This window comes from Triturus cristatus, chromosome 2_2 (assembly GCF_964204655.1).
Source record: "Triturus cristatus chromosome 2_2, aTriCri1.1, whole genome shotgun sequence".
In the NCBI taxonomy this organism is placed as follows: Eukaryota; Metazoa; Chordata; class Amphibia; order Caudata; family Salamandridae; genus Triturus; species Triturus cristatus.
The window spans coordinates 11,924,855-11,949,235 of NC_140582.1; the positions used below are offsets into that span (position 1 = coordinate 11,924,855).

Here is a 24,381-nt window from a genome sequence, read left to right on the forward strand (position 1 = left end):
CCTTAAACTTGTCAAGCTCCTCACCCTCCACTAGCACAACATCAGGTAGGTGCCTAAAAGCGGATCTTCCCTCAAAACTGAAAGAATGAAGTAGCAAAAACTTATTTTTTCCGGCCTGAACCTTGACGCCCCAATGGCCCCTAAATACATCTCAAACATGTCAAAACACTCCCTCTAAGGAATAGGTGGTTCTCCCGAAGTTTCCAATAATGGTGGTGGAGGGTTCACAGACTCAATGTGGGCACCAAAATAGCTGAATGAGTTAAAAAACTTGTTATTAAACAGCTTGGAATAAAAATACTCTACATGTAATGCGAATAAGTGTTCACAATTAACTGGTATATGTGCTACCGGGAAATTGGTGTGCACATCACTGTCTGATGGAAACAGGTGTGCACATCACCATATCAATGCTTAGCAGCCAGGTTGAACATGTAAAAACAAAAACAAAAAAGAAATGTAGAAAGTGCCTTCTTATACTTGTGAGCAGCTCTCTTGTATTTTTTTCAAAACCAAATGCTGAGGTAGCACATAGAGATTAACCAATAAACAAAGTGGGTACTGCGTGGCACTTTTGCGCATGCGAACAATAGTTTGTCTATCATTGTAAATAGGCTGTAGATCCCATTGATGGCCCCAGGTGTGCCTATCACTGTGAAGGCCACAATAATACCAGCACCCTTGTGCAGCCTTCCGACTGGGACTGTGGGAACGGGACAAGTTTATTCTTGCGTGCGATTTCATCATGCTTGCCATTACACTGCACAAGATTCAGGCTAATGTCCCAAAACGTCGTTGACGTGGTTGTGTTTACAGTCAATAAGGCTTCTTCTATCACGCTTCTTCCGATCAGCATATGCACAGCGAAACAGGCCCACATGTCGTGTCAGTGCTAGAGACTGACGGTGAATGCTGGTGCACAAGCCGGGTAGCTAGATGTCCCAAAATAAAATAATATCCTGATAGGGAGGAACACAGGACTGTCATCAGCCTCCTGACTACCTCCGCCGCAGAACCAAAACGATGAAGACCTCAGGCACTCTTCTGGAGACTGTCTTACGCTCTGAAGGTGAGCCCAGGTTCGCAATGAATGGGGTGGTCTCTAGTTTGCATGTCGCCATATAAATATGTAGTGAGTAAACACAGAAGCCAAGACAATTACATTACTTTGTTTATTCGTACAAGTCCACAATACAGAAGCCACCCCGAGCTGCTCACAGCCGCACACTCCCTGTATTGAATTGTCAACCATTCAATTTCAGACATTCCACCAAATGCTAGCTCCACACCAACCCTCAGCAGAAAGCATCACAAAGAGGTGCAGAGAAAATCCAGATTACTATAGTTTGTTACTGGAACACTAGAAGAAAGCGCTTCTTTTGCCTTCAAATGTAAGAGTATTTGTTGCTGAAGTAACGATAAAGCGTGGTCACACATTACACCCTCAACACATCTAATTTTGAAATACGATTATATAAGGTGTTTTTACCAAGCAATGCATTACTTTCCCACCAAGATAAATGTAATTGTAACAGAGAAATACATTTTTTGTGATCCGTCCCTATGTTTAATATTTCTCCTATGTGTAGACCTGCAAAGCCAAAGAAGCAAGTAATAGTGACTTTAAAGTAGGGACTACCTGAAGGTAGCATCCATGATCTCAGGCCAGCCATCAGCTATAACTGTGTAATATCAAGTAGTCTTGTCACATATTTCTAAATTAGATTGCGTGCCAAACTGACAGGAAGAATTCTGACAGCAAATCTGCAAATTATCCACTTTTAACAGCCAAGGCCAGTGTGTAAGGGTGCACTGGGACAAGGAAGACTATGACTCAGAGTAATGAAGATTACCAGCAAGTAACTGGGACATTAGGCAGAGAAAAATCAGGTACAGAGAAATAAATAGTTTACTTAGAAACTGGTATTAGCATAGTTGTGGAATTAAAAATACAGCTGAGGAAAAAGGAAATGCTCACGGTTAAGAGAAAGGATAATGCATTTGGCATAATTATATGTGAGAGAATATTGAGTGTTAACCTATAGCTGCAAACCTATTATATTGCATAAAGATTTTTTACATAAGCATTGTCAGTAGTAGCATTTACTAGTACTCGTACAAGTTTTGAAACTTTAACTCAAAATATGCACTTTTTATTGCACTTGCTCTATCTTTTGAATTGTTTCAAAGCACCAGTATACCTACAAACAAAACATAAATGAAAGAAAACTCCACTAGAAGTACCATGGTATTGTATAAATACATATGGTTCATATATTTTTCATAGAACAGAATATGTTTAAAACCAACAAGGGCAGACTTAAAGGTTGTGGGATGCTTCAAATAAAATAAGTGTGTTTGTGTAATAATGGATTTAATAAGTTGGTGGTGGGATAAACTAGTAAATGTCCTTAAACCTGCCTTTAGGTCAGAGGTAGTCAATATTTTCACTGACATGGCCTTACTATTCTTTAATAAATGTTTAACAGCTGTTTGATAAAGCCATCTCCAATTTCAGCATTGCAAAATTGTTTGTGTCTTACAGTTGATATAACCTCACTAGGTAAACCCTACCTAACCTGATGGGGCTACCTGTGCCCTCCACCCATGGTTTTATTCCACTGCATGTTTGTCCATCATGAGTTCCAGTCTCGTGTTTGAATATTATTTGGTGTAGAACCTCTTGTAAAAATGTCTGACTTTAACTCTTGATAAAAGGGCTATGCTGTGTTTTGAAGAGTGCTATCATAAGTCTAACATATAGCAAGAGGGATAGCGGATGTACGCACAAAGCGTGTGGTGCAGGTCAGACCTGAAAATACAAAATGTGGTGCAAACGTGCTATAGCAGCAGTAGGCGCAGTGATTGGTCCTTCTCTAAGTCGTTCACTGCAGTAAAATGGAAAGCTCCAAAGTGTTAACTCTGGTTTTTTGATCACAGGCCTGGAACTCTCCTGTGGTTGTCTGTACGTCTGCTATGAATCGCTAGATGTTTGCATTACTGTGTTAATGTATGAGGCTATAAAGAATTAACAGAAACTGAGTACCTAGGCCTCAATGCCTTGCTTTTTCCGTACTCATTTCAGTTTTGCCCTCATGGCATAAAAAGCTGCGCCACTGGTCAGTTACAGTTCTGCTTAGATTATTTCTCTAGCGGCTCAACGGCTATTCATTAACACCACCAGAATGAAATTAACTAGCAGGAGCAAATACAACAGGTTAGTTGGTGCCCTGCACTAAATGCACCCAGCTTAAAATGTATTTCCTTGCATGTAGCAGCTAAATAAAAATAACCACTAACCAATAAAAATACAGCTGTTAAAAAAAAACTGATTCATTTAATGGGCAGGCCTATGATCACAGTGGGGTAGCACATTTTTTCATCATAGCTTGCGTCTTTATTGATCATACAAGGCCAACACTTAATGCTGAGGAAGGTTGCTATGGGTTTTCCCAAACCTAAGACCAACTGAGAGCTGATGATCATGTCCATAAATTTTAGGGATGCTTTTTGGAGTTAGCCGCATTAAAGGACTTCTACAAGAAGATAATGGTGCACTGTAAAAATAAATTGTTATGGTGAAAGTACTTTTGTAATCCTATTTTTTTTATTGTCTGGTACTGTTATTAGAATGTAGAAAAATACTACTTTAACGTTATAAATGCAATGACCGATGCCGGTAACATTGTGACATACTTGTCTCTTTCATTACAGTTACAACTACTCCCACCATTGGAACGGGTCACCTTATAAGATGTAATAAGAATCAGAGAAGTTACTGCGTCAATGGAGGAGAGTGCTATGTTCTCAAGGACATTACGAGCAGTACAAAATATGTGTGCAAGTAAGAAATACTTTACTGGACTATTTTGTGAATGCATGTTTTCCATGTATCTAGTGGCCCAGTTTGTCAAGTCGCCGCCGCACCAAAAAAGTGTAAACTGTACACATAGGAAAAAATATGCATCTACAATGTCAAATAAGATATTCACATGAGTAGTAACAATATTCTGTGAATAAGCACAACTTTCCGCTAGATTAACTGTATTTATTTATTATTGGAAACAGTGTTTTTTAACATCATTCCTCTAAGTATTCTCAGTTAAGTTATGCACCATTTTATTGTAGGCTAATTTATTGGTCTCATCCTCAATCACCATTCTTATTTACTGACATGGAGGTTTCCACTAGAAATGTCCCATCGGCCGCGTTGCTTTGTCATTCGGGCTTTGTTATGTGTTCATATCATTCTGATGCACTTCATCTGCCTTAGATTTAATTAGACCAGAGCTTTGCAGCAAAATTTAAACGCTTCCAGCTTTTTGACTGGTTTACATTATACCACATTCCTATGGTCTTTTCACCAGTAACTTTACAAGGGTTTTTGATTATCCAATCTAAAAGTATGTTTATTGTGTAATATGCTTTAAAAGAGTAAAACCAAACTACTGTCTAAATATGATTTTAACCGTCTGATACATTTAGCAACAGGCCTCTGGTGTACTATTTCTGTAAGCTTGAGATCTTACTTTTTAAGTTAAATAATGACTACCAGACCACAATAATAATGGTTCTCTTTCAAAATCATGATAGGCTGGTGCACATTCACTCAATCTTGTTATGTTGTGAAAGTTTTTCCATAAGAGCATATGAAATGTGGTCTTAAATATGTCATGCAATACTTGCATGTAATAATCAGCCCGGTATTAGTAATGGTATATTATTAATTCAAATATTAATTTCAGCAAGTTTAAAAGATTTAAACGTTTGCAGTATTTTGTTTCTCAGTGGGTTCCTAATTTACTCGTACGGATCCAGCTCTAGAGTCTCTGATAATCCTGCATCCTTCCAGTCAAGGTCATAAGGCTTCACAAGACACATATATATATTTTTAACTTTAACACTTCATTTATTATTTTCAGGTAACAAGAGATGACTGGACATTACAGACATCAATATATAAGCATTAACAATACTAGCATGTTTTAACATACAATCAAAAGACATTATGGAGGACCTGGAATCATGTAAATTTGAAAATAAATATTCTGCAATGATGTCTGGAGTGGGATGATGGGAGTCGGGGGATGTCAACAGTGTCTTGGCTAGTGGTACAGAGGGAAGCCTTGTTGGTAGGCGATTGAGGGGATGTATTTGGAAGGTCTGATTCTAGAGTTTGTAAACAGTTGCGAAGTGGTTGGCAAACGTCTTTGGGTCTGGAGGAGGGGGGTTGTAATTGGACATAAACTTTGCTGGTTAAATCGCAGTATGTCATACTCCTGAGCCTGGCTGTTGTAGTGGGACGAAATGTATTCGTCCCACTACTACAACGAAGGGAAATCTCTTTTAGCCAATAGCAAAGCAATGGCTGAGAACGAGCAAAGATTTTTAGGAAGGGACGAAACACTACCCAGGTGTGCCAGGAGGGTAGAGGGTCCAAGGTTCAGTGAAGTCATATGGGATAATATCTTGAGGGCCGCTGTCCAAAAGTGGCGATGATGGGACAGGTCCATGTTGTATGTGTGAAGTCAGCTTCTGGTGCTTTGCATTTAGGGCAGAGGGAGAACCTGGAGGGATCTATTTTGGACAGGCTGGCTGTCGTAGTGTACGTTCTGTGTAGGAATCGGAAATGGAGTAATGTTTAACAGTGATTGGGAGATAACCAATTTAGTTTGCATACAGCAGTAAGTCCAATCTCTGTTGGTGAGAATGTGGTCGAGATCTTGTTCCCAGCGTTGCCGGACCTTGTCATCCTGGGTACGTTTAAGAGGCATACAGGCGCGATGAAGCCTAGAGATTAAATGTCTTTCATCTGGATCTGTAATTAGTAATCTAAGAGGTGTAAACTCCTTAGGTGCCAGTGGATAAGAGGGGAATCGAAAGCGCATCGTAACAGCTAGTCGGCGGAAGACAAATTGATCCATATGTGTGGCATCGGAGATGTTGGGGTCCGTGGCGAGGGATATTACATGACTTTCCAGGAATAAGGAACTGAATGTGTGGCGATCATACTTGGTCAGTGTGTGCTGCACTAGTTTTTCAAGAGTTAATGTTAGCCAGGGATTGAGAAACAGTGGGCATGCTGGGAAATATTAAAGGTTCAATCTCCGCTAAGTTTTCGAAGGGCCCAGCATGTTGTCGATAGGGTCTGTATATCTGTGGGATCCAGTTTGAGGCCTTGTGGTAATAAGGCAGCCAAAGGAGTGGGATCCGCTAGGACACGCTCGGGTTTAGCATATGGCAAACGGGCATCATGATGATGCCAATGGTGGGCAAACTGAGACTGTGCGACAAAACAATAGACTTGAAAATCGGGGCCTGCGAACCCACCGCATTCATACAGGATGACAAGGGTGTCCCAAGCGACTCGGTGCCTACGTCCAGCCCAGATCAGGCGAGGTAATAACCCGCATAGAGATGCAATAAAGGAGGCTGCCATAGGTATAGGTATATTTTAGAAGAAATAAAGAAAACAGGGAAGGACTACCATTTTAATAAAGGCAATCCGGCCGCCATGGATAAGGGAAGTGATATCTAACGTTCTATCTGTTCGGTTAGTTTGTCAATGGCGGGGCCCTAATTGAGACAAATAACCTGTTCTGTGTCTCTATGTAGGACTATGCTAAAATATTTAGTGGAGTTAGTGCACCATGTGCGAGAGTAATCGCTTCAGGGGGGCTAGTATGTTGGTGAGAGAGAAGTTCAGATTTGTAGGCCTGAAAGGCAGCCAAAACGTATAATCCCACGAATGAGGGGCCAAGTTTTCTGAGGTGTGTTTGAAAAACAATAGGATGTCATCTGCATACATTGAAATAAGGAGGGGCCTGGTCTAAAATGAAGACCCCAGTGTAGGTGTTTCTCTTGTAAATGGCGAACCAGAGGGCCCATAGCAATGATGCACAATAAAGGTGAGAGAGGACACCCTTGCCTGGTGCCTCTTGTTACTGTGAAGGGGTCCGATAAAGAGCCATTGACCCGTATGCGGGCATTGGGTGCAGAATATAAAAGGGAGACCAAAGCCATGAGTTGGGGAGGGATGCCAAGTCTACGTAGGGTAACATAAAGGAAAGCCGCTCCAAAGAATCAAAGGCCTTCTCCACATCAAGAAAAGCAACCACAGCCAGTACATCACAGGAGATTAAATTAAAAATGTAAAAAACAGTACTCTAGTTAAATGAGGTAGATCTATGAGGTATATACCTAGTTTGGATAGGGGATATGATTTGTTCCAGCAACAGCAAGAACCTATTGGCCATTGCTTTAGCTAAGGTGTTGTTGTCAAAATTGATTAAAGATAAAGACCTATAGGAGGCACACAGAGCCGGGTCTCTGTTGGGTTTAAGGAGTAGGGAGATTGCTGCTTCTCTCATCGTAGAAGGAAGGGATCCTTTATCTAGAGTCTCAGTGGAGACCTCTAGGAGGGGGGTATGAGGATGCCTTTGAACGCTTTATAAAAGGCACCGGTAAGGCTGTCTAGGCCAGGGGATTTGGATCTGTCTAGTGACTCAATAGCCATGGTGATTTCTTCAGAGGTGAAGGACTCGGCCAGAAATTGAGATTGACCAGTTGTGAGCCAGACCATAGCTATTTCCGCAAAATAAGCCAATCATGTTGTATCGTCTGGATCAATGTGTGTGGTATATAACGATTTATAGTAGGAAACAAGCTTCTGAATTATATCTTCATTCTCCGTGACCTGGGTGCCATCATCAAGGCAGAGTTTAGTAATACATCGCAGTCCCCGAAGGGGAAGTAGGCGGTGAGATAATGTGCGGTCAGGGCGTTCGCCCTCGCCGTAACGGCGGGCTGTCGCGTATTTCCCAAGGTATGTGGATTCTCTCTCCACAAGGTCCTGAAATTCTGTCAATAATGTTCGTTTGTGTAAGTAGGTGGGGTTGGGGTTAGGGGAGTTTGTCCTATTAAGGTTTACAAGGATGGCCTCTACTCGAGCCAGGTCGTTGCATTTGGCCCGCAGGACTCCGGCGTCTTTTGATATAAACTTTGAAAGTGTCCTATAACATGGGCTGGGTGTCGACCGAGTTGGTTTTCAGGCTGAAATATTTAATGATCGCGTCACGCAATCCTGAATGAAATACAGCATCTATCAAGGCCGTTGAGGGGAAGCACCATCTATGTTTCCAACCTCCTCTGTAAGGTAGTGTAAGCGACCATCTAATTGGAGCGTGATCTAATATTGTGCATGGTAGTATCTGTATAGCCTGTATCCAAAGGGCAGCATTACAAGAGAGATCCCAATAGTCGAGCTGGGTCCATACCGCGTGAGGGCCAGATTAGAAAGTGTGCCCTGGAGTGTTTGGTTGATGAGTGCGCCAGGTATCCTTAATGGCATGAGTGTCTATTATGTCAAGGAGGGCGCACAGTGAGCGGTGTTTGCCACTGTGGCACAGGCTGGATGTGTTCAGCAAGGGGAGAATAGCTAAATTTAGATTGCCTCCCAATAATGTAATGTCCGTGTCAAAGCGGTCTATGAGAGCCTGGAGGTCATGAAAAAAGGAGGGGTCATCCACATCTGGGTCATACACATTCAGCAGTAGAACTTTCCTCCCCAGTAGAGTGCCTGTGACTAATACATTCATACACATTTGCGAGCCTCTTTGAAAACCTGGCTCTTTCCCACCCAATAACAACCTCTCCTTTCTCTGAGTCTCTCATATCTCTGCTACTCTTAGCGCCAAGACGCCTCGGCAATCGAGCGCTTTATAAATCTTTACTTACTTACTAACATGTAATGGCCCTCAGTTTCAGTAATAGTAGCGTGGGGAATAGTAGTGTGGGGATGGAAAGGAAGGCTCCTATGAAAAATGCACACACCGCAGGAATATGAGCTGTAATTGGAGAAGTATCTGTGGGTTCCCCATGAGTCAGCAAAGGAGGGAGAGGGCTGGGGGGGGGGAATGTGTTTCTTGTAGAAGAGCCACTGTTAGCCCGTGTTTATTCAGATATGATAACACCTGCTTAACCTTGTGAGAGTTATTGAGTCTTCGAATTTTCAAGGTGAGGAGAGGAAGATTGACTTGCTGTGTGTTACCTCCCATCATCCAGGAGACAGAATACATGTCAAAGCCCACATATAAAACCATGATTAGTCCTGTCCGACCTAGTGAAAATATTAAACATAAAGGAAGAAAACAAAGAACACAAACTGAATAAGCCCATGTTCTCAACACCCCCCCCCCCCCCCACACACCCACACTGGATATAAAGGAACCAGCGAATCCTGAAAAATACCAAAATGTAAACAAAGAACCCAACATGAGATATGGAGTACTCCTTAGGGGGCGAGGGACGCAACAGGAGTCACTGCTCGATTTGAAACATACACTGAGATTTAGTCTAATAGAATTAGGTTGCATAGCAGGAATATGCAATGGAGGAATGGAATGGACAGAGTATTGAATGCAGCCTTCAAGGGTGCTGCACAGGACTAAGTTAGGACATGAATGCGGAACAGGTAGGTCAGCCGCAATTGATCAAGTCAGCACTGGAAGGCATGTTTAGTTCTGGCGAGGAGCACCCCAGGGAAGCGTGAGATGAGGAAGTTTTACCAGGGCCTGGCTGCCTGCAGAAGTATATGACTTCAGCTGAGTATTTGAAAAATTTGGCTTTGTTGACTACCATCACCTGAAGCCTTGCAGGGTACAGCATGCCAAATCTGAAGCCATATTTGCAAAGCAATGCCTTGGCGTAGTCGTATTTCCGTCTGGCCCCCTGGCAGTCCAGGGGCCAATGTGAAATCTGGGTAAATAGAGTTCGTGGTGTTCTGGTATTAAAAGGGTGACAGTTTATGGGCTAACCGGAGTAAGGTGTCCCAGTCCCTATAATTTGAGCCTTGCCACAGTAGGGCGAGGGGGCCGAGGGCCCAGAGACTTATGTGCTCTCTCAAAAATTAACGTAGAGGAAAAATGTTCAGAGACGAGTAGCTCGATGAGGAGAGATTCTACAAACTGTCTGGGCATCCCATATTCATTGTTTCAGCAATGGCAGTTATTTGAATGTTGTTTTGACATGATTGGGCCTCTAAATCCTCATTCTTGATGGCTACTGCCTTTAGGAGCCGCTCCGTCTAATCCATATGGGGCACAATGCTGGTCGTGCTATCCCACACTCCGGAAACGCGTTCTTCCATGGTGTCTAGTCAGTGACCGTGCCGTTACAGAGGTTCCCCCATGCGGTCTAGCTGGGAGACGAAGCTGTCAAGGCGGGCATCCATGGCACTGAAACTGGCCCTTAGCTCTGCCACTATCGCTGTAGCGCCCTTCAGAACATTGGGAGGGTCAGGTGGCATTACTGCTATCATCTGCATCCGATAAGAGCTCGGATCTGCCGGTGAACTTGGCAGGTTCAAAAGTAAGTCTCCATTGTTAGGGGTCTCCCTGACCCATGGTGGGCACACAATGGGATATGTAGATGGGTCACAAAGTTAATAGAGGCAACAGGAGAGGTGGTCAACGTGTGTTGTCAAGAGCACTTAACTGGGTGTTGTCTGCCTGGTAGCAAGGTGGGACCCCATTGAAGATGTTACATTGAGGGCGATCAAAGGAGGCCTGGCAAAGCTGTGGGAGATGAGCCTGTCCCCCACACAGTGAAGGCTATTTAAAATATGCAAATGTCCTAGAAGTAGGCAGAGAGGAAGCCATAGAGGAGTTGCTTTCTTAGGAGTAATCTCCAGTAGGCAACCGGGAAGATCAGGGACTAGCCCTCAGGGTCGGCCTCCTCCTTAATGTGGCCCAGAAGCAGGATTACGTAGAGGGAGTGGTCACGGCGCTCCCATCGCAGCCGAAAAAATAGTCAGACATCCGACTCTGCACTCCCTCGCAGGCCAGCAAATGGCAGGTATGCGGCCACCCGTAAGGAGAGATACAAAATGGAAGCTCTCGTCTATCGGGGCAGGGCCATCCCACACAGCGCGGACGCCACAACCAGCACCTGGGAAGTAAGTCAGTGTCGCAGGCGCCACTCCGTGGAGTGCAGGCAGGCTGTGGGGCTGATGCTGTGTGCCATCAAGAGAGGGCCAGTAGAGGGAGCAGAGTGGGGGTCCAGCGGGGTACCGCAACCCCGGCCTCGGGCTCACCTGCGGCCCCTGTTGCTGCCGGCCTCCGAGGCGAGCGGAGTTGCACTCGCCCCGTTCAGCTTAAGAGGAGCCAGGAGGTCACAAGAGGCGGCTCCCAGTGAGTCCTATGTTTTCCCCGTGAATCGGGGGCAAGTTCCAATCCCATATTTAAGTTACAGGAGGATTATCGCTGCGTAACCTAAAGGATGAGGGCAAAGGGCCCCGGAGCTTCATAGTCAAGCGGCCATTACGTGCGATGGCTTAGCCACGGCCACCTCCTCAAGACATATTTTAGCGGTGAATTTACTTTATACACCCCAGCCAGATTTCCTCCCCGGGTTTTTCAACTTCCAAAATACCGTAACACCTTTGAAAGTACTTCTTATCAATACAGATACATATGTGGAGATGTAACAGTCCTCTTTGTTTTATTCCTGCCAGATAGCTCTTAAAGGGAGGGAAGCGAATAGGTTGTAGTAGGATGGAGTCCTGGCCCACTCTATCCTCCCCCTGATACCCAATTCAAACCTGCACTGCTGAAGTACTAGAGAAAATGACCCTTTTCCTTCCACCTTCTGACCTGGACATCTGAGATTGATTGCAGACGGCCAAGAAACCACCCAGTATTGAATTCTCCTGTTAATGATAGGCTGGTGTAAGGAGTTGGCTCCACAAATAATGATCTGCCTTACACTAAGCTTGCTTTATTCCTTTTTCCTGATGTTGTCTGGTGTGTTCGGGGTGCAGTGTGGCCACATCAAAGATTTTGAATTTTGGAAAGTAGGAGCTCCTTTGTTAGTGCGCCTGGTGCCCTGATGTCTCCCTACCACAGGGCATGAACCACAAACGTTAGGAGGCTTGTACTTACTAGAAAGAAGTTAAAGTACGACCCTCTGTGACCTGCCAACACAGACCACCATACCTGACACAGGTGTAGCTGTATACAGTAGTAGTGACTTGGTAACACTTGAACTGTAGTCAAATGTACTAGTACAACAGTGGCTTCTATGTACCCTGTCGCACAGCAACTATGGTTTAAGAAATATAAAGAATGGTTAAGGAAGCAGCAAATAAAGTTCAACAGAGCCAAGTTGTTTTCGGGACAGTAGAGTAATACACATTTGCTTATGAAGGAATGACTATCCAAAGTAGAAGGGGGTTGTACGAGTCAGATATCGGATGGCTTCTCGGCGATCAGATGATGTGACATTGCACACTTTTTGTTAGAAACTAAAAAATATAGGAATATATGCTACCAGTAATTCTAGATTCATCAAAAATGAATAAGTGGGTACAGTTGCAGAGATAGATACCAGAATGACATAGGGGAAACATCCTAAGTTGAGGCCTCCAATACATCACCCACAACGGATTTTTCAGTGGTTACCTAGCAGTTAGTGACATGGTATTTTCAAAACTGCTCTTTCTGCGTTAATTGTGCCACCTTGAAAGGTCAGCAAACAATCTGCAAAAAGGTCTAGCATTCCATGCCACTAAACAGTTAAGAAGCATGTAATGTGGAGGACATATTTTTTCTTTTCCTTTTTATTATTTATTCAAATTTGAACAGGCAAAGAAACATTCTTGAGTTAAGTACGTGGAAAGAAATGTTTCTTGGTGGCTCAGCCTAGTTGCAAAAAATGATGCAAAAGTATTTCTAATTTCCCATCTGTTCATTTTAATGCACTTTGCCTTCTATGTGGTCAAAGAAGTTCATAACAAAAGATGGCATCGCTTGAGGCCAATGTGCATCGTTACATAGACACAGAAGTTAATGACTACCAGGAAAATATCTTTCCGTCATAGATCTAAAACTTCATACCCTAGTTTAAGTTAATCTTTTAGGATATGCTTTTGCGTCATCACATACCACTGGCACAATTCAATTCGATACTTTATTTTGACTGGTACAACCTTAAAAGTTCATGAATAAGTACATTAAAACACGAAACTTCTTATTCGTATTGAAATGATAAAGTAAATGATTCCGGATGACCTGCTTAAAAAACCCCTCTTGGGGCCTACCCATTTGAAAAAGAAAAACAGGTTTTACAAACGGAGCCAATGTTAAAAAGACAAATACAATACATTATTCTGATACAACTTCTTTGTAGCCCATATGAATAAGTATGTTTAAAAGATTTAAATTAGCAGCAACAATCTTGGAAACAGAGGTACTGTTTATGGTTTGATCACAGTCATTAAAACTAGAACTCCTTCCGACTAAGTACGCACAGATAGTCTGATTCTCCATGCCCACGTAAAGAATATATAAACAGCAAACACAGTGGGCTCCTTTGTGTCACACCTAAGTATCCTAGATGCTCCCTAATAGTGCACAGTGCCCATCAGCTTGCATGCAGGTATAATCAGTTTGTTCTGGGGCAGGACGTAGCTAGAAAAGTAAGAGAAAATGGTCCACTGTTTCTTCCAACTGCGGGCAAAAAGGATAACGGTAACATAAGGAGTAGCTTTTATCCCATTTAAATGTTTTTGCAGCACAGTGCAGATTCTAAACGTTTTGTATAAATTTTTAGCTTGGGCGGGGCGTATCCTTTCCAGATATGGTGCCAACATAAAAAAAAATATTAATAGCTCAGAAATTTCTCAGTGATACTCCCCACATTTTGATCTTTCCAAGTTTGTTCTAACATAAAGTCCCAATAAGCTTGGTTCAGTTTTATAAGGATACCTTTTGCAATTGAGGCAGGGGGGAGCCAGCCAAACCTCCTCCATTTTGACAAGCTCACACAGAGCTTTTATTTTCCTAAACTTTGAGGTGCGAACTTTCTTGTCAATAGCAACTATCTCCACCGAGGCTTTTCTACAGATCTCCCGTTCCGGTGTCATCCAAAGACGCACCCAATATATCAAGAGGTTTTTTTTTTTGATAATCAATTTTATTAGCATTTATAAAAACCAAAACCTAGGGAGACAGCAATGAAATGCACGATACATCAGTGTCAATCATCGACAAATAATAAGGTAGCCCAATCAAAATACAAGGCCCTTGCACTGGCTCTCTCGGACCTAAAATAAAACCATAAAGCAAGTGGGAAGTCCATGTGAATTTCAGCCCAGCATGTTCAGCCACTTGCCCCACACCATCTCAAACTTCTCAGGGCAACCTCAGGCCTCAAAAAGAGGTTCCTCTTAGGCCACGCACCAGTCCACCCCTCGGCGCCACCTACACACAGTGGGAGGCTTTACCTGTGACCAGGCCGCTGCAATGTCTCGTTTGGCCACTGCCCAAGAAACACTTGTCTGCTCGTGAGCCATCTAAGCCGTCAAACACACCCAGAAGAAGATGGGTGGGATCATGTGGGACCTGCCATCCCAAAGTGTATGTGAGTTCAGTTTCTATACCCGCCCAGAAGGAGGTGAGTTCGGGGCACAGCCAGAGCGTATGGAAAAAATCGTCTGGGGCCTGGCCGCAACTTGTGCAATCCGGCGAGGGGCGCAGACCCGCCCTGTGTAGGCGTATAGGTGTAAGATATGCCGTGTGGAGATAATACAACTGAATGAGGCGTAGTTTCAAAGAGCATGTCAGGGTCTTGGGAGCCATCAGTGCATCTCGCCAGTCCACCTCCTCCAGGGGACACACCCATCCCTCCCAGCGAGTCCTCAATGCATCTAAGGTAATAGGGCCGTTGTTCACAAGGGAGCGATATATTCGCGACACCCCCCCTTTACCCAGATTGCCCATCATAACCTGAGCCTCTAACGGATTAAATTCAGGAAGAGAGGTACCGTGTGGGACGTGAGTGGTAAGGGTGTGACGGAGTTGCATATATTTATAGAATTGAGTAGGGAGAAGGGAATAACGTTGCAGGTCAGACAAAGCCCGAATGTGGTCTCCCACCCAAATGTCCCTGAGGAGCATAATCCCGATCTGATCCCACTGCTGAAACCCTTGGAGCCAGGTACCGTGCCACAATGGTGTATGTCGAGTGAGTTTCTTATCCAATTGTGTGTGATGCAGAGCAGTGCGCCAGGCTGTGAGGACTGCTCTGGTGATCGGTGGGATGGTCAACGGAATGGGGGCCCGTAGAGGTAGGTTAAAATCTGTGGGAAGTCCATGGTCCTAAGCTCCGTCCGGTAGGCCGGGTCAGACCAGCCTCCAACAAACCAGTCATGGATGACAATGACTCGGGTGGCCAGGTAATCGAGGTGAAGGTTGGTCACCCCCATACCCCCATCAAAGGGAGGTATTCGACAGCGGGTCAAGGCCATACGTGGCCTCCCATTCCCCCACAGAAATTTGGTGAGCACCCCATCAATTTCACGAAACCAACTGCTTGGAAGATGAAAAGTAATATTTTGGAGGATGTATAAAAAACGAGGCAGGATCATCATTTTAAAAAGTGCCCCTCTGCCCAGGAGATTGAGCGGGAGGGACTGCCAACGCTTAAGTTCGGATTTGGCTTTAGTGACAAGGGGTGTGAGATTAAGGGCTCACTCTAGTTTGGGAAGTAGGGCTATCCAGATCCAGAGATACTTGAACGATTGCCTCCACAGGGGGATAGAGGACTGGCAATCAAAGCAGGCTCTTGAGGGGTGGAGGGGGACCAGGGTGGACTTCGCCGGGTTGAGGCGCAGACCCGAGATTGCCTCGAACTTCCGAAGCGTCTCCAGACAGCACGGGCCGGAGGTCTCTGGGTCGGCCAGAAAAAGCAGGACATCGTCTGCGTACAGGGCTATTTTGTCAACCTGGTGAGGGTCCCAAGACCACCCTTGGATTTGAGGGTCGCTTCGTATGAGGCATGCCAGTGGTTCCATTGCAAGCGCGAATAAAAGCGGTGAGAGGGCGCATCCCTGGCGGGTGTCTCTGCAGATGGGGAAGGCTTCTGAGAAAGCGCCGTTGGTCAGGACCTTTTGCCATAGGCTTCAGTACAGGACTCTGATAAGGAGTCGGAAGAGAGGGCCAAAGCCCATTTTTGCCAAGACAACTTCCAAGTAGCCCCAATCCACCGTATCAAAAGCCTTCTCAAAGTCTGTCAGGAGCAGGGCCAAGCACGGGGTGAGCAGGTGGTGCTGGGCTAGGGCCAGATGGAGGCGTTGTATACAGTGTCACGTGCCGCGGGTATGAAACAGCTATGGTCCGGATGGACCAGCTCGTGCAGCAAGGGTCGAAGGCACTGCGCCAATACAGTAGCAAAGATTTTCATGTCAGTATTGATGAGCGAGATGGGGCGATATTCTGCGCAGGAAAGAGAAGGTGGATGGGTTTTCGGAATGACCACTATGGTGGCCACGTCAGTCTTGGGAGGAAAATAGTCCGACTCTACCACATGTTTAAAAAGGTCGGCCAGGTGAGGGACCAATACATCGCGATAGGTCGCGTAGTATTCCTGCGGGAAGCCATCGGGACCAGGTGTCTTCCCAGAATTGAGTAGGGAGATAGCACTTTGTATCTCTTCAGGAGTAAGGGGGAAGATCGAGGTCAGCCGAGGTGACGGGGGACAGACAAGGGAGGTGGATTCCGGTTCCCCCCAGCAGGTTGGTCAGGGAGGTCCCGGGAGTCCGGGCAGAGTAGAGTTGTGAATAATAGCCCGCGAAGGCCTGGGCGATAGCCACCGATGTATTGTGGTGGGTACCAGGGGAATCCCGGATTTCAGGAATGATTCTGTTCGCCTTGGGGTAGGAGACCAAATTATGAAGCAGCTTACCATTTTTGTCGCCCCAACCGTAGACACGTGTCACATTCGGCCAGAGCATCTTGGCCGAATCCAGAGAGATCTGGCGGATCTCGTCGCGGAGCATCGTCAGTTGTCTAGCCAATTGGGCATCTTCTGTGTTTCCTAAGGCCATCTCAAGCAATGCGACCTGTGTCTCAAGTTGGGTCAAGCGTGCATCTTTTTTCACCCTTTTCACATGGACCAGACCTCTGGCCACCCCACGGTGGCTGGCTTTGCCGGCCTTCCACAGAGTACTCGCGGAGGAGACAGATCCCGTATTGGACAGGAAAAAGTGTTTCAGCTCCACCGCAAGCGCGTCCCTGAGGTCCACGTCCTGCAGAAACCACGTGTTGAACCGCCATAGCGAACGCGGGCCACTGGAGGTGTGCCCCAGGCGATGAGAGCTAGCGGAGTGATCCGAAATACCCCATGGGAGAATAGAGATGTCGGAAACTAGCTGACAATCTGTGGCGGGAAGGAGGAGTAAGTCAATACGAGAGTGGGTATGATGGGCTACTGAGGTGTGAGTGTATCGCTTCAGGCGGGGGTGTCAGACCTGCCATGCGTCACACAAACTGAGGGCAGCCGTCCATTCCGATAGTCGTTTCGAACCGGCAATGCGTGCCGAGGAGAGATTACCTGTGGCATCAAGGATCGGCCTCATTACTGCATTAAAGTCCCCCCCCCTATTATGGTGTGTCCTAGGGGCAGGGCAGAGATTACCTCTGTCAGGTGTTGAAGGGTGGAGGGAAGTGTGGCTGGAGGAATATATGTAGACAGGAGATTGAAGAACTGTCCCTCAATCTGGCCGGAAAGGGCCAAGTAGCGGCCTTGTGTATCAGTCTTGACCTGCGTAGGAGCAAAGGGGAGCCCACGCCGAGTCAGGATAGCCACCTCCCGAGAGCCCCGTGTGAAGCCCGAGTGCCAGACCCTGTCAAAACCATATTGGGCAAGGAAAGGAGCATTGGGTTCCCAGTAGGTGTGTCTTGGAGAAAAAGTATATCGGAGGACTGACGTTGTACGCTTTTGAGGATGGCAGTGCGTTTGATGTGGTCGAGCAGCCCGTTGACATTCCATGACAGGACGTGGAGGGGCCTACCTAGGACAGGCATCTAAAAAACAGGTGGCCAGGGGAGAAAAGAGCTGGAAGAGACCCGGGCCTCTGGAAGATGACATATCTTGGTTGCGAGAAGGAATGGGGCTGGTGCTGGATGGTATGACGCGGGTCCTGAAGGTGTGAATGTACGTGCGTTGAGCTTTCTGAAATACAAAGTCTTTCTGCACAAACAATGCTGTGAACAGTGACTCAAACAGAGTCAGAATGAACAAAAATTGAACAATAGCAACCCCCCCTAACCCTCTCCCACCGCCCCCTCCCTATACTTCCAAACATTAAGCATCTGTCGCCCAATTCAAAAACAAGAAGCAACACTAAAACGGTTAGCTGGGAAAGTCGTGGTGATAGCGATGGACCCCTCCATGCAGTCGGATAGTTCAGTATCAATGGTTGATTATTGCCGCCATGAGCCCCATAAGGTTAGTGTTGCTTTTAGTCCCAAGAGGCCCCACACTCAGAGTCCAGCATCCTCCCCAGAGTCACGCAGCGCAGAGCTCCTGGATAGGTCTGAGTCAGAGAGGGCTGGACGCAACAGCGAGGTTGGATATTGTTCCTGATGTAAGTTACTCAGTGAGCTGGCCCAGGTGTGCTCCTCCAATATCGGGGGAGCCCCAGAGGCGGACCGCGACTGAGGGGCCGTGCCCGGTGATCTTGAGCGGTCCCCCCGATGCTCCCCCTTCTTACGAGAACGGTTACGCCTACTTTGTTGTTTGGGGGAGAGGATAAAGCTCAGGGAGGGCCAGACATGGGGGGGGGACGTGGGGGGGAGCCGCAGGGGTCGCTCCTCCGTGAGCCACGTCCACGCTACCTGTGGTATATCAAAGAAGAGTGTTTTGTCCTGGAAAATGACTCGGAGACGGGCCGGGAAGAGGAGCCCGTAGCGCAGGCCCAGGTTAGAGAGTTTTTGTTTAACCTCAGAATATGTGCGGCGTTGAGCCTGGACGTCCTTCGTGTAGTCCGGGAAAACCATTATAGTGGTGTTTTGATATTTTAGGGGACCGTGGGCCCGTGCCTCTTTCAGGATAGAATCTGTGTCTCGGAAGTTAAGAATCCTGATGATAATAGGACGTGGTGGGGATACGGGGGGAGGTTTGGCCACTAGTGAACGGTGCGCGCGCTCAATGGAGAACCACAGGGAGAGCGCATCCCTGGGGATCCACGACCTGATCCAGGTCTCCACGAAGACGTCTGCGCGAACATGTTTGGCCATCTCGGGAAAACCTATGAGGCGCAGGTTGTTCCGCCTCGAGCGGTTCTCCTCAGCACGACGGTGCAGCTCCGATGTCTGAGCCTGTAGACGGGCCACCTGAACCTTCAACTGTCCCAGGTCGTCCTCGGCGGTGGAGATGCGTGACTCCACCTCTGACAATCTCGCCGTGGCATTGCGGAGATCCTGGCGGATAAAGGCCATGTCCACCCTCACCTCACCAATTTTACTCTCCACTGAGGCCTGGGATGTGCCAATTGCTTGCAGGATGGTCGAGAGATCTCCCCCCGCCAGAGGTGGGCCGCTAGACGCCACCTGGTGTGGACTCCGGTCAGCAGTAGTGAATTGGCCCATTTTGGTTTGGGTTTGTGGCGCAGGCGTCTTCGGGGTGCGGTCCCTGCCCATCCTGGCTGTTGACGTGGGATTCGGATCTACCTGCAGAGGTAAGCGATGGTCCTATGGGCGACCAGCTCTGGGTCGGAGTAGTGGGTGGGGGCCCGTCTGTGGACCCCTCGCCGCTCAATGAGTGTGACCGAAATCACCCCCTTTCACGGGTTGCGGGAGAAGAGGAGGCCGCCTCAGGGACCACCAGTCAAGGCAGAGACCGGAAGGGATGTACAGGGAGTGGACCAGGATGGCACCAGGCAGTAAGCGAGGGGGGGGGGGGTGAGGGGGAGGAGAGGCCGGCACCACGCCGCTCGATTTATGCGGTCGAGGGAGGATGACACCAGCAGGCCCACGGCACTCCTCGAAGGCGCCAGCGGTGTACGGCCGTGTGCAGACGACCAGCCCCCGTCCCGGGCACCGCCTCGCGAGGGGCCGTGAGTAGAGGGTTCCCAGCGTCCAGAGGCAATCTCGCTAGGTCAGAGGTAGATAACCCGTTGATGCTGGAGGCGCAGCAGCCGCACCTGAGGCAGGAGTCAGACCGGTGTGGGGAGCAGGTGTGTCAGGCAGGATGGTGCCAGGCAGGATGTGTCAGGCGGCACTCAGTGATGCGACGGGGTGGGTCTGGTCGGGCGTAAACCAGGGAGGGAGGGGGGGCCAGGTCTGAGAATCCCCACCCACCCCCACCACAGGTGCCCAGCACTCACCCAACAGCGCCTCGTAGGCTGCAGCCAATAGGCCCGAGGCAGGGAGTCGAAAGGCCTCGTGGCCCGTCACCTCAGCCAAAGTAGAAGCCTCCAGATCCACCACTCCGTAGACGGAACAGCCGGCGCAGGCTCAGGTCAATGGGTCGCGCACCCTCAGGCCACAGGCGGTCCAGGCGGCAAGGCGGGGAGAGTTTGCTCCAGAGCTCAGTACGTAGGTGGCCCTCTGAAGAACGTCCGATCTTCCCTCGTCAGGGAGCTGGGGGCCGGGTCGGGGCCAGGTTTAAGTCCGTCTGAAGCCACGGGTGGGCAGCGCCACAGCCCTCGCCGCTCGAGTTAGCGGCCAACGCCAAGGGCATCCAGGGCGGCCAGACTGCAATAGGCGGGCCCAGAGCTGGAGGCCGGAAGACAGTTAGGGCCGCCACCCACTTCGCACCAGGAGTCTCCAGGTCCGTGGCGTCGGGTGCAGGGCAGTCTGGCGCCGGGCAGTCGAATAGCGCTTGATCCCACAGGTCGCAGGATGCCCACACAATGGCTGGGGGGTGCAGCACTGTAGATCAAAGCACATGCGTTATCGTGCCTCTCTCAGGCAATGCCGGGTCTCCATGTCACTGGAGCCGAGGAGGCAATGCAGGTCTGGCCACGCCCAGGCGGAACCGCCAAGCAGAGGCGCGGCACCCCGCCACTCAATCTAGCGGCTGATGCCGATGGGGCAGGGGGGCACCTCCGGCGCCGCCCACCTTCATCCCGGACCGACTCGTGAAGAGTAGCGCATGGCCAGGTTGGGGGGGGGCGTGACGGGCGGCGGGCGGCCACTCACACAGGCTGAAGGACTCACGGTTGGCCCAGGGTGTCTCTGGGCCTCGGGGGGGACTTCAGGCCCCCAGCGGGACTTCAGCGCTGGAGACTCCGGGCCAGGAGCTGGGTGCCGCCATTTTGAGTCCTCTGGGAACGGCGATCAGCATTGCAGCCGCTAAGCCTCCCCGCAGCTGTTCGGTCCGGTAAAGCAGCAGATCAAGAGCTTGGGACACCAGCAAGCACGGCGAGTAAATAATGGGGGTCTGTAGGGCACCGATGGCAGTGGATTCTCAACGTGGATGATGGAGGGGTCCGGAGCACTATCAAAGTGCGACCGCCATCTTGATGCGTTGGCCACGCCACCATATATCAAGAGTTTTAATGGTATCACCTGATCCATTGTCTTGGGCACTATATCTAGTTAGAGGTGTAAGAGGTGTGCTTGCTGGGAGGCTGAATGAATTGATTTTCAGTTAGGTTAAGCATAGACACATAGGCATATGCCCGGGGTTCTGCACCATGCTGGGAGATTGAATAGAGTCCTAATGAATTGATTTTTAGTTGTTAAGCATAGGCCCATCAGCACATGCCCAGGGTTCTGCACCATATGTTGCCCCTGACAGTGCTGTAGCCCTATATACTTAAAGGGATGGGGCTACTGCTCGGCTGGAGTTGGCTTTTTGTTTACTTCCTATTGACGATGCCCATTGGAGCAGGAAGGTTCTACTTTTCCCCAGCTGTGGTGCCCAGGACATATTATCGATCAATCTTACACACAGGTAATTAAAACATTTTACTTGTTCCAAGGGCGCCCCTCTATCCTCATTCTGCCTCTAAAGAAACGGTGAGGGATCAGTGCCAAGAATGTTGACTTTGGCAGATTTATCTTAAGGCCCCTTGAAAAGCAAAAAGATCCAAAGCAATCCAACAGCCGCTGAAGACCATAAGGGGTTGGGGATATTAAGAGCGTGTCGTCGGCAAACATAAGAATTGGGGAATTATTGGCTGGAGATCTAGGAGCATCGTGATTAAATTTTGCCAGCCATTCTACTGCTCCATTAATATAGAAGCTAAAGAGCATGGAGGCAAGCACACATTCTTTCCTGACGCCACAGCTTATATATAGTTATCCTAGGTGTAAGATCCATGTCCATATTTCAAATAACCTGTGCGGGTGTTTTTGAGTGTAAGATTTTCAGGATCCCTAAGAGATCATCCAAGATACCATTTGACTCCAGCACCACCCATAGGTTGTCATTCAGGACCAGATCAAATTGCGCCCTTTGATCCATAAAAGCAACATAAAGGTGATCCTGCCTCAGGGCGACTAACTTCCAGCAGATCATCCTGAAGTGGTGTACCTGCTCCAGGGTACTGACCATAGCCCTGAACCCTACTTGGCTATCTGATAGATGTGGTGATCTGTTATCCATGTTAAAAATGTTGATTAGTATCTGCCTGGCAAACATTTTCGGGCTGATATCAATCAGACTAATGGATCTGTAGTTGGATGGGACATCCCTTCTCCTGTTTTTAGGTCCCAGCTAGCGTAGGCTGAGCACATGCGCAGTCTCGCTGGCGAGATTTAACGGTTTTAAGTATTTTGTGTAAAGGGCATTAAGCCCTGCCCCTGTTTTTCATTGGCTGGCATCACCGTTTATGCTAAACTGTGGCCAGCCATTGGAAAAGAGCTGCTAATGACGTTTTCCTTTGGCCTTTTGAGCCGGCCCATTTGGACGGGCTCGTCTGCCTTCCTTGCGTCGTAAATGGTTTTTTATCTTCATTGGGCCAAGCACATGGCCCCATAAAGATAAGAAACCTTTTACTGAAGAAGGAAAGCAGGCGAGGCCGTTGAAGTGGGACGGCAGAAAAAGAGAAGTCCACGTCGCGGCTGCCTGGCGAGCGCTTACAGACTTGTATTTGGTAGGCACAGGGAGATGAGGTGTTTAGCCCAGAATCACATGGAGCTGAACCGACCCCAGCTCCAAATTTGCCCTTGTATGGGTTGTAGCGTGTAGTACCCCGATGGGGCGTCGAAGCGCTTATACCCAGTTTTGGAGAAGGGAGGTGATATTTTCTCCCGTAGTAGGCAGGGTGAAGTTATTCCTGCCCTCTATGCGCGCACCGTGTGATCTTGGGAGTAGTGATATTTCTCTCTGTCATTAACAGCTCGGCCTGTTGTCTGGTAATGCCCCTTAGCCCCGCTCCCCCTCCTCCCCCCGTCCCATTGTGTGGGCATCCTCTAAGCCTGTTGGTGACCCCATGCATGTCCTAATACAAGCAAGCCTGTTGCTAAATGCTATGAAAGCGTGGCCCATCCTCCGCCCCTCCCATAAGCCGGTCACAATTATAAAGCGCATTTGAAGGTTAAAAGGCCCGGGCGGTGGGCAGGTGCCAGGTGGCACTGGACGCGAATCCCAGCGTGCCGCTGCTGCCCCTAATTTACCAACCAGCGAGGGGTAAACCATTAATGAGAATTGCCTGGGCATCTCGGAGGCTCTTGCAGGTGCTGGCAGAGCCCATCCCTGCCGGCAGCGCGAGCCCCAGAGACACAGAAAGCGCCCAGACGGGATCCCAAGGCGCTGAGCCAGCGCCTCCTGCTGGCGGAGCCATTAGGCTCACATTGTGTTTGTTGCTGTTACCCGAGCAGAAGTGTCTGTTTTCCACGGCTGAGGTATCAGTTTAAGGTGAACTCTGGAGACTGTTGGAGGGAGGACAGATGTCAGTTCACGTTCCTGCTCCGTTTCCAAAAAGGCATGTTTAGGATTACGTATCAATATACTGTGTTTGGATACATATAATTAGCCAAAACGCACCACAGACAGGATCACCTCTAGGCACTTAAATGATCTGTTGTTTTGATCCAGGTCAATGGAACGCTTTTCAGCACCACCAGGAGGCGGATGCAAAGCGGAGTTGGCTGTGTCTGTGCGTGTGTGTTGCAAACATACTCTCGGTGTCAGGGGCTCCCAAATTAATGTATCGATTTCGTGGGAAATACCAGAGCCCCCTTTTATCTAGGTTAAGGCTGCTGTTCGTTTTGATTCAAGGATGCTGGAAATCTCTAGGAAAAAGAACATTCAATATAGATTCTTTAAGCAAAATCGTATTTAATAACACTGAAAAGGCTCTGTAAAGTCTTCGCTGCTGTAAAACCCCTCATGTGGTCCCAGTGCGAGAGCCATGTTGGGGGAGTGTTGGTTGAAGGCTGAGTACCACAGGTGGGAAACTCATTTTCATTGATATGCCTTGGTCACCACTGGTGTGTCCATGGTCCACCATGGATGGTCATGTGCTGGTGTGTCCGTGGACCACCATGGATGGTCATGTGTTGGTTGGTGTGTCCATGGCTCACCATGAATGGTCGTGTGTTAGTGTGTCCATGGTCCACCATGAATGGTGTTGTGCTAAATTATGCTTAA

At 48.0% G+C, this 24,381-nt stretch overlaps 1 protein-coding gene across 1 annotated transcript in view; it reads left to right on the top strand.

Annotated features, from left to right (window-relative positions):
• LOC146861750 (pro-neuregulin-1, membrane-bound isoform-like) overlaps positions 1-24,381 on the top strand; it is a 689,810-nt gene that overhangs the window by 154,711 nt on the left and 510,718 nt on the right. The window contains 1 exon segment of the mRNA XM_085640932.1: positions 3,715-3,844. Within this exon segment, the coding sequence (XP_085497058.1) occupies positions 3,715-3,844 (130 nt within the window).